Source organism: Rhincodon typus, chromosome 1, assembly GCF_021869965.1.
Source record: "Rhincodon typus isolate 14 chromosome 1, sRhiTyp1.1, whole genome shotgun sequence".
NCBI classification, from domain to species: Eukaryota; Metazoa; Chordata; class Chondrichthyes; order Orectolobiformes; family Rhincodontidae; genus Rhincodon; species Rhincodon typus.
Genome location: NC_063332.1, coordinates 66,778,771 through 66,793,231, shown reverse-complemented (window position 1 = coordinate 66,793,231; position 14,461 = coordinate 66,778,771). Strand labels below are relative to the sequence as shown.

General features: G+C 40.1%; 1 protein-coding gene across 1 annotated transcript in view; it reads right to left on the bottom strand.

Moving 5' to 3' along the window:
* Positions 1–7,533: 7,533 nt before the first annotated feature.
* cwc27 (CWC27 spliceosome associated cyclophilin) overlaps positions 7,534–14,461 on the bottom strand; it is a 233,026-nt gene continuing 226,098 nt past the window's right edge. The window contains exon 14 of the mRNA XM_048597212.1: positions 7,534–7,905. Within this exon, the coding sequence (XP_048453169.1) occupies positions 7,743–7,905 (163 nt within the window). The 3' untranslated portion in view covers positions 7,534–7,742. The remainder of the gene's footprint in view (positions 7,906–14,461) is intronic.

Sequence of the window (14,461 nt, the reverse complement as noted above, 5' to 3'; positions counted from 1 at the left end):
AGAGACTGCTGCTCTTCAGAAGAAGACGGATAAGGTGTTATCTTCAGAAGAAGAGACAAAGCTTTAGAAAGCTGGAGGCAGAGATAGCTGAGTTCAAAACATTGCAAAAACTGGTCAGTCCACACTAACCGCAAAGCCAGGACCCCTGTGCACACCCACTTCACAAAGTCAGGAGCACCAAGGACCCCTTCATTGACAGGAAGAATAAGAATAATTAAGCATTAAATCAAAGTACAATTTTTCTCATGGAGAACGATGGGAATAGAGTCATAGAGCTGTACAGCATGGAAATAGACCCATCGGTCCAACTCGTCTATGCTAACCAGATATCTTAAATTAATGTAATCCCATTTGCCAGCATTTGGCCCGTATCCCTTTCAACCATTCCTATTCATATATCCATCCAGATGCCTTTTAAATGTTGTAATTGTACCGGCCTCCATCACTTCCTTGCAGCTTATTCCATGCACACACCACCCACTGTGTGAAAAGGTTGACCCTTAGTTCCCTTTTAAATCTTTACACTCTCACTTTAAACCCATGCCCTCTAGTTTTGGACTTCAAACCCTGGGGAAAAGACCTTGGCTATTCACCCTATCCATGTCCCGCATGATTTTATAAACTACTATAAAGTTACCCCTCAGCTTCTAACACTCCAGGGAAAACAGCCTCTCTCCCTAAAGCTCAAGCCCTCCAATCCGGACAGCATTCTTGTAAATCTTTTCTGAACTCTTTCAAGTTTCACAACATCCTTCCTATAACAGAGAGACCAGAATTGAATGCAGCATTCCAAAAGTGGCCTAACCAACGTCCTGTGCAGCCTCAACATGACCTCCCAATCAATGCACTGACCAATAAAGGTAAGCATACAATTGCCTTCTTCACTATCCTATCTACCTGTGACTCCACTTTCAAGGAACTATGAACTTGCACTCCAAGGTCTCTTTGTTCAACAACACTCCCCAGGACCTTACCATGAAGTGTATAAGTCCTGCCTGATTTGCCTTTCCAAAATGCAGCACCTCACATTTATCTAAATTAAGCTCCATCTGCCACTCTTCGGCTCATTGGCCCATCTGATCAAGGTCCCATTGTACTCTGAGATGACCTTCTTTACTCTCCACTACACCTCCAATTTTGGTGTCATCTGTAAACTACTAACCATACTGCCTATGTTTACATCTAAATCATTTATATAAATGATGAAAAGCAGCGGACCCAGCAGCGATCCTGGTCACAGGCCTCCAGTCTGAAAAGCAACCCTCCACCACCACCCTCTGTCTTCTACCTTTGAGCCACTCCTGTATTCAAATGGCTAGTTCTTCTTGTATTCAATGTGATCTAACCTTGCTAATCAGCCTACCATGAGGAACCTTGTCAAACACCTTACTGAAATCCATATAGATCATGTCCAATGTTCTATCTTCATGAATCTTCTTCATTACTTCTTCAAAAAACACAATCAAGTTAGTGAGCCACAACTTCCCATACAGGAAGGCATGTTGACTATCCCTAATCAGTCCTTGCTTTTTCAAACACACGTAAAAGCTGTCTGTCAGGATCCCCTCCAACAACGTGCCCACCACTGGTGTCAGGCTCACCAGTCTATAGTTCCCTGGCTTTTCCTTACCACCTTTCTTAAATAGTGGCACCGCATTAGACAATTTCCAGTCTTCCGGCACCTCACCTGTGGCTATCGATGATACAAACATCTCAACAAGGGGCCCAACAATCACTTCCCTAGCTTTCCATAGAGTTCTAGGGTATACCTGATCAGGTCCCATCTGAAATCTTTCCTCTTAAAGTCTTTGAATTCTGGGTCAATTGACATTTTCAAGATTGAGGCCAATAGATTTTAGATATGAACATTGAGAGACAGGAATAAAGGTAAAGGATATGGGGTGCATATGTCATTAAATCATTTCCTGCACAGCAGCAAAGGTCCTGCCAATAGAATTGATGTATTTTCTGCCATTTCGTCATTTAATTCATGCCTCCCTCAAGCCAACTTTTTTGAAAAGATGCAACACACATCACTTCCTATATTTTTAGTCAACCTTTATTGTAAGGATGAATAATGGAAGCAATTTTGTGGCATTTTGGTAGAGACAATGAAACATATTGTTCAGAACTTTGAGCATATGAGTTGAAGCATATTGTTGAAGCTGTACAGGAGACTGGTGAGGCCACATTTACAATATTGTGTACAATTCTGGTTGCCCTTCTAGAGGAAGAAATGTTGTTAAACTTGAGAGGGTACTGAAAAGATTTACAGGATGTTGCCAGGTTGGAGAGTTTGAGCTATAGGGAAGAGACTGAATAGTTTGTGGTCTTCTTTCCTGTAACATTGAAGGCTGAGGGGTGACCTTATAGAGGTTTATAAAATCAAAAGGGACATGGATAGGGTGAATAGCCAAGGTCTTTGCCATATGTGGGTGAGGCCAAAACTAGACAACATAGGTCTAAGGTGAATGGGGAAAGATTTAAAAAGGACCTGAGGGGTAACTTCTTCATGCAGAGGGTTGTGCGTGTATGGAATGAACTGGCAGGGGAAGTGGTGGAGGTGGGAACAATCATAACATTTAAAAGGCATCTGGATGGGTATATGAATAGGAAGGGTTTAGAGGGATATGGGCCAAATACTGGCAAATGGGACCAGATCAGATTGGGATGTCTGGTTGGCATGGGCAATTTGGACCAAAGCGTCTGTTTCTGTGCGATATGACTCTATGAACATATTTACACATTCAATTTTAAAGATCTATGTCTTTTAGTATTACTATTTTAAAAATACTGTTAATGATTTTTCATTCTTTCAAAATTGAACATTTGTCATGTGCATTTGATTATATCACATAGTAAACACAGAGCACAGAATGAGAATATTGCTTGGTTTCCTCACATTTGCTGTGAACTGATGTCATTGCTTCTGTAAAAAGTTCTTGGAGCCAGCTTAAATCAAAGTCAGAACAGTCCTATTTTAGCAAAACGAATTGCCTTATTTTGAGAAAACAGTGACGCTGAACTAGTTGACTTGGGGTTGTTGTAGGTATGAGCCAAATATCTTTCCATCTACTGCATCAGGCATGTAGAGTTAGGTAATCATGTTCAAAACCCTGCATCAAGCTGGTCTGAATGGCACTGCTGTGCCATTTAACTTATTCTGGTCTTTTTCTAGTTTTCCTCTTAACATGCTGTGTTCCATTTATCCCAGCATGATTGATTTTCTAGGAATTCTTCTCCCCTCTTGCAAAATGTCCAGAACTATTGAAATTTTGTTTGCTATATCTTGATCATCCTTTCCACAGGTATCATCTTTCAATCACATATTGATTATGCATTGTGGGCCATTTACTCCGAGAAACTTTCAGTGTCACTAGATTCCATGTGGTACTGTTATTTTCCTACTTTTATTATCTGTGCTTTGTCTATAGCAAAGTTTCCTGGAAGCATCTTACTTCTGCCAGTTAAGGATCTGTCAACAAAAGTCTGCTAGGTATTTACTTTTAACCAATTTAACCTTTTTGATGGCCACTTCTGAATTTTAAATTTTGTAGTTCATTTTTTCTTGCTTCTATCTCTTCAAAACATTTGCTCCCTGTAATCCTGCATCTTCAACAGCATCTGCTAATTTGTTTGATCATCCTCTATGTCTTTTAAAATTTCACTGCTTTTGTTTCTTGGAATTAGATTTAGACCATTGATAGCCTGTTTGCAGTTGCCCATTTATCTACTGGTTTCCAATGGGTCTTAGGATTGCAACTAGCAGTGCTCTATCATTTGGACACCTTATTAGTTATCTTTTCTGTTTGATTTACATCGTGTTGTATAAATCTTACAGTTATTCTCACATATACATGCACCAAACAAATTGCAAGTAAATTCTTGCGAGATATGTTAATGTTTCCTGTATTATAAAAACCAAAAGAACTGCAGATGCTGTAAATCAGGAACAAAAACAGAAATTTCTGGAAAAGCTCAGCATGTCTGGCAGGATCTGTGAATTAAAATCAGAGTTAACGTTTCAAGTCCTCAGTTCTGAGGAAGGGTCACTGGACACGAAACATTAACTCCGAATTTTCTTCACAGATGCTGCCAGACCTGCTGCGCTTTTCCAGAAACATCTGTTTTTGTATCCTGTATTATAGTTCTTTTTGTGTTATTACAGTTGCAGAGAATTCTAAATTGGACTGAATTCAACACAATTGGGAATGGCACCAGCTAGTCTTAGCTGTAGTTTGCAGGTTGCTGTCTGGCTGGCAGCTCTTGAGGATGACGCTCTAGCCCCAATCCTTAAAAGGGCAGCCATCCTGGCGGCTACAATAGTAAAGTGCAGCCTCAGTCCATCTACTTGACATAGCAGATATCCCTCTAGGTTTTGATCGTCAAAGATGTTACCCATATGGACTTTAGAAAAGTGTTCGACGACTGGATACAAAATTGGCTTGAAGGTAGGAGACAGAGGGTGGTGGTGGTGGATACATATTTTTCAGACTGGAGGCCTGTGACCCAGTGGTGTACTGCAAAGATCGGTGCTAGGTCCACTGCTTTTCATCATTTATACAAATGATTTGGATCGGAACGTAGGAGGTATGGTTAGTATGTTTGCAGATGACACCAAAATAGGTGGTGTAGTGGACAGCGAAGAAGATTATATCAGAGTGTGATAGGACCTTGATCACAAAGGCCAATGGGCCAAGGAGTGGCAGATGGAGTTCAATTTAGATCAACGTGAGGTATTGCATTTTGGTTAGGCAAATCAGGGTAGGACATATACAGTAAACGGTAGGGCTTTGAGAATTATTGCTGAACAAAGAGACCTCGGGGTGCAAGTGCATAGTTCTTTGAAAGTGGAGTCGCAGGTAGACAGGATGGTGAAGAAGTCATTTGGCATGCTCACCAATACTCATAACGCTGTGTACAGGAGTAAGGGCATCATGTTGTGGCAGTAAGGACATTGGTGAGGCCACTTTTGGAATACTGCATACAATTCTGGTCGCCCTTCAATAGGAAGAAGGTTGTTAAACCTGAGAGGGTGCAGAAAAGATTTACAATGAGGTTGCCAGGACTGGAGGGTTTGAGCAATAGGGAGAGGCTTAATAGCTGGGCATTTTTTTCACTGGAGGGTCAGAGACTGAGGAGTAAGCTTCTAGAGGTTTATAAAATCATTAGAGGTATGGATAGGGTGAATAGCCAAGATCTTTTTACTAGGGGTGGGGGAGCCCTAGAGGACACAGGTTTAAAGTGAGAGGGAAAAGATTTAAAAGGAACCTCAGGGGTAACTTTTTCACACAGAGGGTGGTGCATATCTGGAACGAGGTGCCAGCGAAAGTGGTGGAGTCAAGTTCAATTACATTTAAAAGGCATCTGGATTGGTATATGAATAGGAAGGGTTTAGAGGGATAAGGGCCAAATGCTGGCAAACAGGACTAGCTCAGATTGAGAATGTCTGGTTAGCACAGATAAGCGCACTGAAGGATCTGTTTCTGTGCTGTCTGACTCTATGACTCTGCTGTCTTTGCAAACTTCTGTCCATGGGAAATTTCAAAATTATTGGACATTTTCGTTTGAATTCTGAATATACAATTGCAGATCAATATAACTTTCTCCTTCCTTTGTGCAGAAAATACGTTTCTAGAAGATATTGATTAACAAATTACAAGAAGTGTTACAAGAATTATAAATTTGGATTTAAATTGAAATTATGGCTTTAGGTGCTGTCAAATAATTCACAATTTGTAACAGACAGAAATTTTGTACAACTGGGATCGTGGTTCAACATTTCAAGCATTGGTAATCAGAATAAGCGCAGTGATTTTTTTCCTTTGTGGTTCCTCGTGCTGTTGTTTGTTTATATTTAAGCACTGGCAGAATTATGATGGCATAGATTCTTAGGGAGAACCCATTAAATATACACTTTTGCTTCAACACGTTCAAATTGAGTGTTAATTTAAACGCCCCTCGAATGGAAGACAAATGCTTTAAACAAAAGTTCAGTCACACCAGAGTGCTGTCTCCACAGATGTTTAAATAAAACTTGAATCTCTAAAGCCAACTAGAGTCATTGAAATGCAAAAGACTTCTTCAAGGACATCCATTGAATCTTTTAAAAGGTGTTAAGTCTCCTTGGCTTCTGAGAAAACAGGAGACAAGAAGAAACTTCAAAAGGGAACCCAGCATGGAACATCGCCGCCTGTGAAGCAATAGCTCATTATTTTAAAATTTGGTCATGGGATGTGGGTGTCAGTGGTTAATTGCTCAATATTGCCCATCCCTAACTGTCCTTCAGAAAGTAACAGAAAATAGGAACATGGGAACTGGAGTAAGCCATTCAGCCTGTTGAGCCTGTCCTGTCATTCAGTTTGATATTGACTGATCTAACACTTAAATGTCTTTAACTAACCCCCATTCCCATATACCACTGGCAATCAGAAATCTACCAATTTTTAAACAACTCCAAGCTTGAGTTACCACAGTTCTCTAAGCTAGATGGTAAGATATAAGAGCAGAATTAGACCATTTGGCTCATTGAGTCTGCTCTGCCATTTGATCATGGCTAGGGAAATTCAAAGGTTCACAGCCCTCCGAGTAAAATAATTTCTCATCATCTTGATCCAAGTGGCATTCCCCTTCATATTTAATTCTGCCTCGTGGTTTTAAACTCCCCAACCAAGGGAAACATCTCACCTGCATCTATCCTGTCTATACCATTAAATATTTTGTAAGTTTCAATGAGAACACCTCTCATTCTTCAAAACTCCAGAGAACACAAACCCAGTTTGCCCAATTTCTCTAAAAACCAAAGAACTGTGGATGCTGAAAATCAGAAACAAAAACAAAAATTGCTGGAAAAATCTCAGCATAGTCATAGTCATACAGTTGTACAGCATGGAAACAGACTCTTTGGTCCAACTCGTCCATGCTGACCAGATATCCTAAATTAATCTAGTCACATTTGCCAGCATTTAACTCATATTCCTCTAAACCCTTGCAATTCATATACCCATCCAGATGTCTTTTAAATGTTGTAATTGTACCAGCCTCAATCATTTCCTCTGATTCCATACACGTGCCATCCTCTGTGTGAAAAAGTTGCTCCTCAAGTCCCTTTTAAATCCTTCCCCTCTCACCTTAAACCAATGCCACATTTGGACTCCCCCACCCCAGGGAATAGATCTTGGCTATTCACCCTATCCATGTCATCATGATTTTATAAACCTATGTAAGTTCACCCCTCAGCCTCTGTCACTCTGGCAGCATCTGTGGAGAGCAAGCACAGAGTTAATGTTTTGAGTCTATTCACTGTTCTGAAGAGGGATCATTGGACCTGGAACATTAACTTTTGCTTTCTTAGTTTCAGGTACTTGAAACTTTAAAGGGATTGGATAATTAACTCTTCTATTGGGCTTCAGTGGATGGAGTTTACTTTTAAACAATGTTTTGAAAACATTGAAAAGTTCTGAATGAATCCCCTTTTTAATTTTTTAAAATCAATCCAACAACATGCAGTACAATTGAAACTCCAGAAGAAAATTGAAAGTGCTATAATAAAATTTATTTTCTATTTATTGCAAGGAAAATCATTAGAAAACGTATTCTTTTTGTAAGAGTTGTCTTGTAAGTTTATGCCATTACAGACTGCATCAAGCTGCCTAAATATTAGCAGATATCCTCTAATGCCATATGACTAGGACAGAACTCATCAGTTACGTGCAACATCTATTCAAGGGAGAAGAGGGGTTTTATCTTCTTTCTTTCTTCTCTTTCATGATCTTTTTACTTTCCTCCCTCCTTCTTTTGTTCACTGGATTCCGAGGATCATGTATTTCAAAAGTGTCTTCATCTTGCATGTTTGCATCTTTCACTTTTCTTGTTTGTTCCTCAAACTGGAGAATGTGGGACATCCTAGATTTGAAGAAAATTAGACAAACATGATGTACGCACATACATTGGCCTATATTAGCCCATGAATCTGATACAGTTAAAACATTAGTATGTTGAAATACAAAGGAGCTTTAATCATTTATGATTATTTTAATATACAACATTAAATATTCAATGTAAACAAAAATCGAGACTTTAACACTGACATGTAACCAACTCAAGAAGTACTAAACATAACTTCGGATTCATTAATCTTTTATGTATACACTGAAGAAAATTTAAACATTTGTAATCCGTTAATTAGAAAGCAACAAACGGTTGCTGTCCAGTTCTAAATTTATGAAAGAAAAACAGAAATCGCTGGAGAAACTTAGCAGGTTTGGCAGTATCTGAGAGAAAGGAGAGTTAATGATTCATGTCTAGTGACTCTTCTTCAGTTCTGCTGACTTCTAAGTCAGTTAAAGATCTAACTTAAAAATATGATCCCTAGTCACGGTCCAAAGACAGAACTGAAGACCCAGTTAGCATATTTGAAAATAACGGCCATAACTTGAAAGGGTTCAGAAAAGATTTATGAGGATGTTGCTAGGATTGGAGGGTTTGAGCGATAGGAACAGGCTGAATAGGCTGGGACTTTTATCACTGAGACTGAGGGGTGATCTTATAGAGGTTTATTAAATCATGCGGGGCATGAACAGGGTGAATAGCCAGGGTCTTTTTCCCAGAGTGGGGGAGTCCAAAACTAGAGGGCATTGGTTTAAGGTGAGAGTGGAAAGATTTTAAGGGGACCTGAGGGGCAACTTTTTTTATGCAGAGGGTGGTGTGTGTATGGAACGAGCTGCCAGAGAAGGTAGTGGAGGCAGGAACAATTACAACACTTAAAAGGCAGCTGGATGGGTACATGAATAGGAATGGTTTACAAGGATATGGGCCAAATACTGGCAAATGGGACTAAATCAGTTTGGGATACCTGGTCGGCAGCGACGAGCTGGACCAAAGTGTCTGTTTCTGTGCTGTATAACTCTATGATTCTAAGTAAACTAAAAATGTGTTCCAATGGAGTCCCTGTAAATAAGGCTCAACTCATTTTCCTCAGAGTGGCAAGCACCAATAGTGGACCAAACACTTATTCCTTCAAAGCTTTTTGACATTGGTTAGGTCACTATTGGAAAAGTGCGTGCAATTTTCGTCTTCCTGCTATGGGGAGGCTGTGGTGAAACTTGAAAGGGTTCAGAAAAGATTTACAAGAATGTTGCCAGGGTTGCAGGGTTTGAGCTATAGAGAGAGGCTGAATAGGCTGGCGCTATTTTCCCTGGAGCTTCGGAGGCTGGGGAGCGACCTTACGGAGGTTTATAAAATCATGAGGGGCATGGGCAGGGGGAATAGCCAAGGTCTTTTCCCCAGGCTGGGGGGAGTCCAAAACTCGAAGGAATGCATTTAAGTTGAGATGGGAAAGTTTTAAAAGGACCTAAGAGTCAACTTTTTCATGCAGAGGATGGTGTGTGTATGTAATGAGCTCCCAGAGGACAAATGATATTTAGCATGAATGCAATGAATAGACTTTTGTTTACAGGTGCAATACCAGAAACAGCTGCAGCAGCACAGCTAGCAATAGATTCTTGATATTTCATGCTGGTATTATCTAATGCTAGGATAATAACTTCCAAGTTTTAGTTAATAATAATTTTGACATCCCCCAAACAGAATAGAAAAAAGGAATAGGAGTAGGCCATTTGGCACTTTGAGCCTGCTTCTCCATGCAATTGATCATGGCTGATGGTCCAACTCAACTTGCTTTCTTCCCATACTCTTTGATCCCTTTAGCCCTAAGAACTATATCTAACTCCTCTTGAAAAAAATGCAATGTTTTGGCCTCAACCCCTTTCTGTGACAGAGAATTCTACAGGTTCACCACTCTCTGGGCATAAGTTTCTCTTCATATCAGTCCTAAATGGCTTACCCCATATTCTTAGACTGTGATTGCTAGTTCTGGAATCCCTTGTGGTCAGGAACATCCTACTCTATCTAGTACTGTTAGAATTTTATAGGTTTCTAGGAGATCCCACCTCATTCTTCTAGTGATAGCCCTGATCCAGACTCTCTTCATATATAAAAAAAACTATGCATGCTGGAAATCTTTAACAAAAACAAAAGTTGATCGAGGAACTCAGGAGGTTTGGCAAATCTATACAGAGAAAAACAGAGTTAATGTTGAGTCCAGTGTCCTTTCATCAGAACTGTCCAGAACATGAGAATATTTCTTGCCTCTTGGGGAACCACACGTTTAGAAAGTGTCTTTGGCTGCTTGAGCTCAAGCTCAAGGCTTCCATGTTCAAGGGGCAGCTGGAGTTACTGTGGTACATCAGGGATGATGGGAGTTTCTTAGATTATATGTTTCAGAACGTGGTAATCTCACAGGCAGCAAGAATTCATGATAATAGGTGGATGGTCATATGGAATCCTGGCATCTTTGGGTTGTGTCCCACTCTCAAGACCACTACTCAGAACTGGTAACTCCTGGAAGCAGTGACTCCATGATAGAGAAATTAATGATTGCAAAATAAAACTGAATGGGCATTTGAGGAATCTAAATTTGCAGGACCATGGGATATTGCAGGGGAGGGACTGATTATAGTCAGAAACAAAAATGGAAGTTGCTGAAAAAGCTCAGCAGGTCTGGCAGCATCTGTGAAGAAAAAAAATCAGAGTTAACGTTTCAGGTCCGGTGACTCTTCCTCACAACTGATTATAGTGTTGTACAGACAGTTGCATGGTCAAATGGCCTCTCTATCCCAAAGTGATTAATGGAAAGCTTTCTCAGAAGTCAGCAGCCAGCACTGCAATGGACTGCAAAGATCCACGGCACTAGTTTCTTAGCAATAGTTGTAGGAATAGATAGTCATTCCTCACACCTGTTTAGAGGTTTGAATGCCAGTCAAGGCCAGCTTAGACTTTTGGTGAAAACTATCCTCATAGATAGGTTTGCCATACCTTGTGGAATTATCAGGGAAAGAAATTAACAAGCTTTCTCTCTCACACCCTCACCTCATATAAATGCATGTGTGCTATCTTCAAAATTAAAAATTACAAAGGGTTTTGTTTCGAATAAAATATTTTAAAGCTTGCAAGAGGGGAGTAAATGCAAACCTGCATTTTAAAATAAGCGTAGCATGAATCTAAAAGTCATAAATCTGCCAAAAATTTGTAGTTGAGAAAATACACAAGAGCAATATACAGGATGCTATAAATGTTCACTTAATGCGGCCAAAAGCAAAAGGCACACAATTTTTAAAAAAAAAATGGATCATATTTTACAAATTTAGCCAAATTCTTTGCAAAAGTAACTTAATATATTACATTTGAGCTATTCCATACATATGTAAAATTATCAGAAGCAATCTGAAAAAGTTTCACATTAGAAACTTACATCTTGTTAGCTACTAAATTTTAAAACTTATTTGACAATAATAGGCAAAAAGTGAAAGAAATGCACGGTAAAGTTTTTGCAGGAATCTGCATTGTATGACTATTACTGTTGTATGAAAAGCTTATAATGAGTACCATGATTTGCCAATATGATGGGTTCTTGAGTTGCAGAGTGAAGAAATAAGATGTGCCCTACACCGTGAGAAGGCACAGCTAAACACTGGGTGATGGAGAGGTTTGATTCAGGGACAGTACTCAACTGAATCTGCATAAGGCATAATTTATAGTATCACTTGCTTCAATGAAGGCACATGAAATATTGTTTATTGCAAGGGGAATTGATCAGATTTGAAAGGTTTTAATGAAGCTGTTAAGGGTGCTGGCGAGGCCAAATCTGGAATGTCATGTATAATTTTGGTCTCCTTATTTGAAAATAAGGCATAGTTGCTTTCAGGGTCATAGACATACACAGCACAGAAACAGACCTTTTGGTCTGACTCGTCCATGCTAACCAGATATCATAAGTAAATCTAGTCCCACTTTCCAGCATTTGGCCCTTATCCCTATTCATATACCCATCCAGATGTCTTTTAAATATTGTAATTGTACCAGCATCCACCACTTCCTCTGGCAGCTCATTCCATACATGTGCCACCCTCTGCGTGAAAAAGTTGTCCCTTAGGTCCCTTTTAAATCTATCCCCTATGACATTAAACCTATGCCCTCTAGCTTTGGATTCCTCCACCTCAGGGAAAAGACCTTGTCCATTTACACTATCCATGCCCCTCATGATTTTATAAACCTCCATAAGGTGACCCCTCAGCCTCTGATGCTCCAGGGAAAATAGCCCCAGTCTATTCAGCCTCTCCCCATAGCTCAAACCCTCCAAACCTGGCAACATCCTTGTAAATCTTTTCTGACCCTTTCCAGTTTCACAACATCCTTCTTATAGCAGGGAGTCGAGAATTGTACGCAGTATTCCAATAGTGGCCTAACTAATGTCCTGTACAGCTGCAACATGACCTCCCAACTCTTATGCTCTATGCACTACCTAATAAAGGCAAACATACCAAAAGCCTTCTTCACTATGCTATCTACCCTCGACTCCACTTTCAAAGAACTATGAACCATCACTCCAAGGTCTCTTTGTTCAGCAACACTCCCCAGGAGCTTACTGTTAAGTGTATAAGTCCTGCCCGGATTTGCCTTTCCAAAATGCAGCACCTCAGATTTATCTAAATTAAACTCCATCTGCCACTCCTCGGCCCATTGGTCCATTTGAGTCTTGGGATGAAAGGCAATTGTCTTATTTGATCATGGGATGGGATCATTGTTAGTTAGGCCTGCAATTATTAACAATTTTTAATCAAACTGTTCAGGCATGTTATGGCACACCTCTGCAACTTGAACCCAGACTTTCTACTCAGAGGTCAGGACCCTGCAACTGCACCAGAAGAACCTTAGCAGGCCGGGATATATTGCCTAGCTCTAACTTCCCTGAAGAATGAGGTGGTGAGTTGCTTTTTTCAACCACAGCAGTTCTTGACTATAGGGTACCCACAGTGCTGTTTGGAAGGTAAATCCAAGATTTCAACCCAACAACAGCAAAGAGAGAGTGATATAATTCCAAGTCAGGATGGCGGCTTGGATAAGAACTTGCAGTTGGTGGTGTTTCAATGCATCTACCTTCTAACTGGTTGAAGTTGCACATTTCGCAGGTGTTTCAAAGATGCTTTGGTGAGCTACTGTAGTACATTGTGGGGATTGGACATGCAGCTGTAACTGTGCAATGATGGTGAAAGAAATGAAAGTAGAAGGTGGCAGATGGGATACCAATAAAGCAGGCTACTTTGTCCTGTGTGGTTTTAAGCCGAATCAAAAGGCAAACAATCATGAAATGGAAAAAGAGTCAAAAAAGGTGCAGTGCAGAAAATTGTGGGTGCTCGTTTACAAAACACAAAAAATTAACATGAAGGTGCATAAAGTAGTTAAGAAGGTAAATGGAATTTTGACCTTTATTTCTAGGGAGTTGGAGATTAAACAGTACGTTTGACGCCGAAGCACCTAGACGTCGTCACTTCACCTGTCCAAGGAGCAGCGCTCTGAAAACTTTTGCTTTCAAATAAACCTGTTGGACTATAACCTGGTGATTTCTGACTTTGTTCACCCCAGTCCAACAGTGGCACCTCCACATCATTGAAAATTGTGATGCAAAGGGGCTCAAAGCCCTAATGCTGCTCCTTTTTATGTTCATGAGAGTTGCTTGAGCTGCACTCAATCAGGCGAAAGAAGAGTATTCCATCACACTCCTGACTTGTGCTTGTAGATTTTAGACAGACTTTGGGGAGAAAGGAAGTGCACAATTCTGAATTTGTAGCCTGTTCTTATATTCTTTTAAGGCTGGATCAGTTCAGTTTCTGATCAATGCTAACCCCAAGGAATATTGATCATGCAAGATTCAGTGATGGTAACGTCATTAAACATCAAAGGATGATTGTTAGATTTTCTCTTGTTTGATATTTTGGTCATTATTTGAAAGTTGATTTTTTTTCTCCGAGTAGTGTTAGTGTAGAATTTTCTTCCCCAGAAGATAGTGAAGATTGTGTCTTTAAATTTACTCCAGGCTGAGTTAGATAGGTCTTAAGGAAGGGTGTAGACAGAAAAGTGGATCTGAGACCACAACCAAATGAGTCATAACTTATTGATGGTGGAGCAGACTCAAGGAATCAAAGGTCTACTACTGCTCTTAAATTCTATGCTGGCAGAAGATTTTGGGGAACAAGTTGGTGTAGTTTGTTCATGTTGTAAGATTCAAGGCCACAATTGTACTTTGGGTTATCCGTGATTTTCACACAGGAAAAAGACAATGTAGTCAAGGAGAATACTGAGATACAGTCTATTAGACTAGACGGGATTGAGGTTCATAAGGAGGAGGTGTTAGCAATTCTGGAAGGTGTGAAAATAGATAGGTCCCCTGGGCCAGATGGGATTTATCCTAGGATTCTCTGGGAAGCTAGAGAGGAGATTGCAGAGCCTTTGGCTTTGATCTTTATGTCGTCATTGTCTTCAGGAATAGTGCCAGAAGACTGGAGACTAGCAAATGTTGTCCCCTTGTTCAAGAAGGGGAGTAGAGACAACCCTGGTAATTATA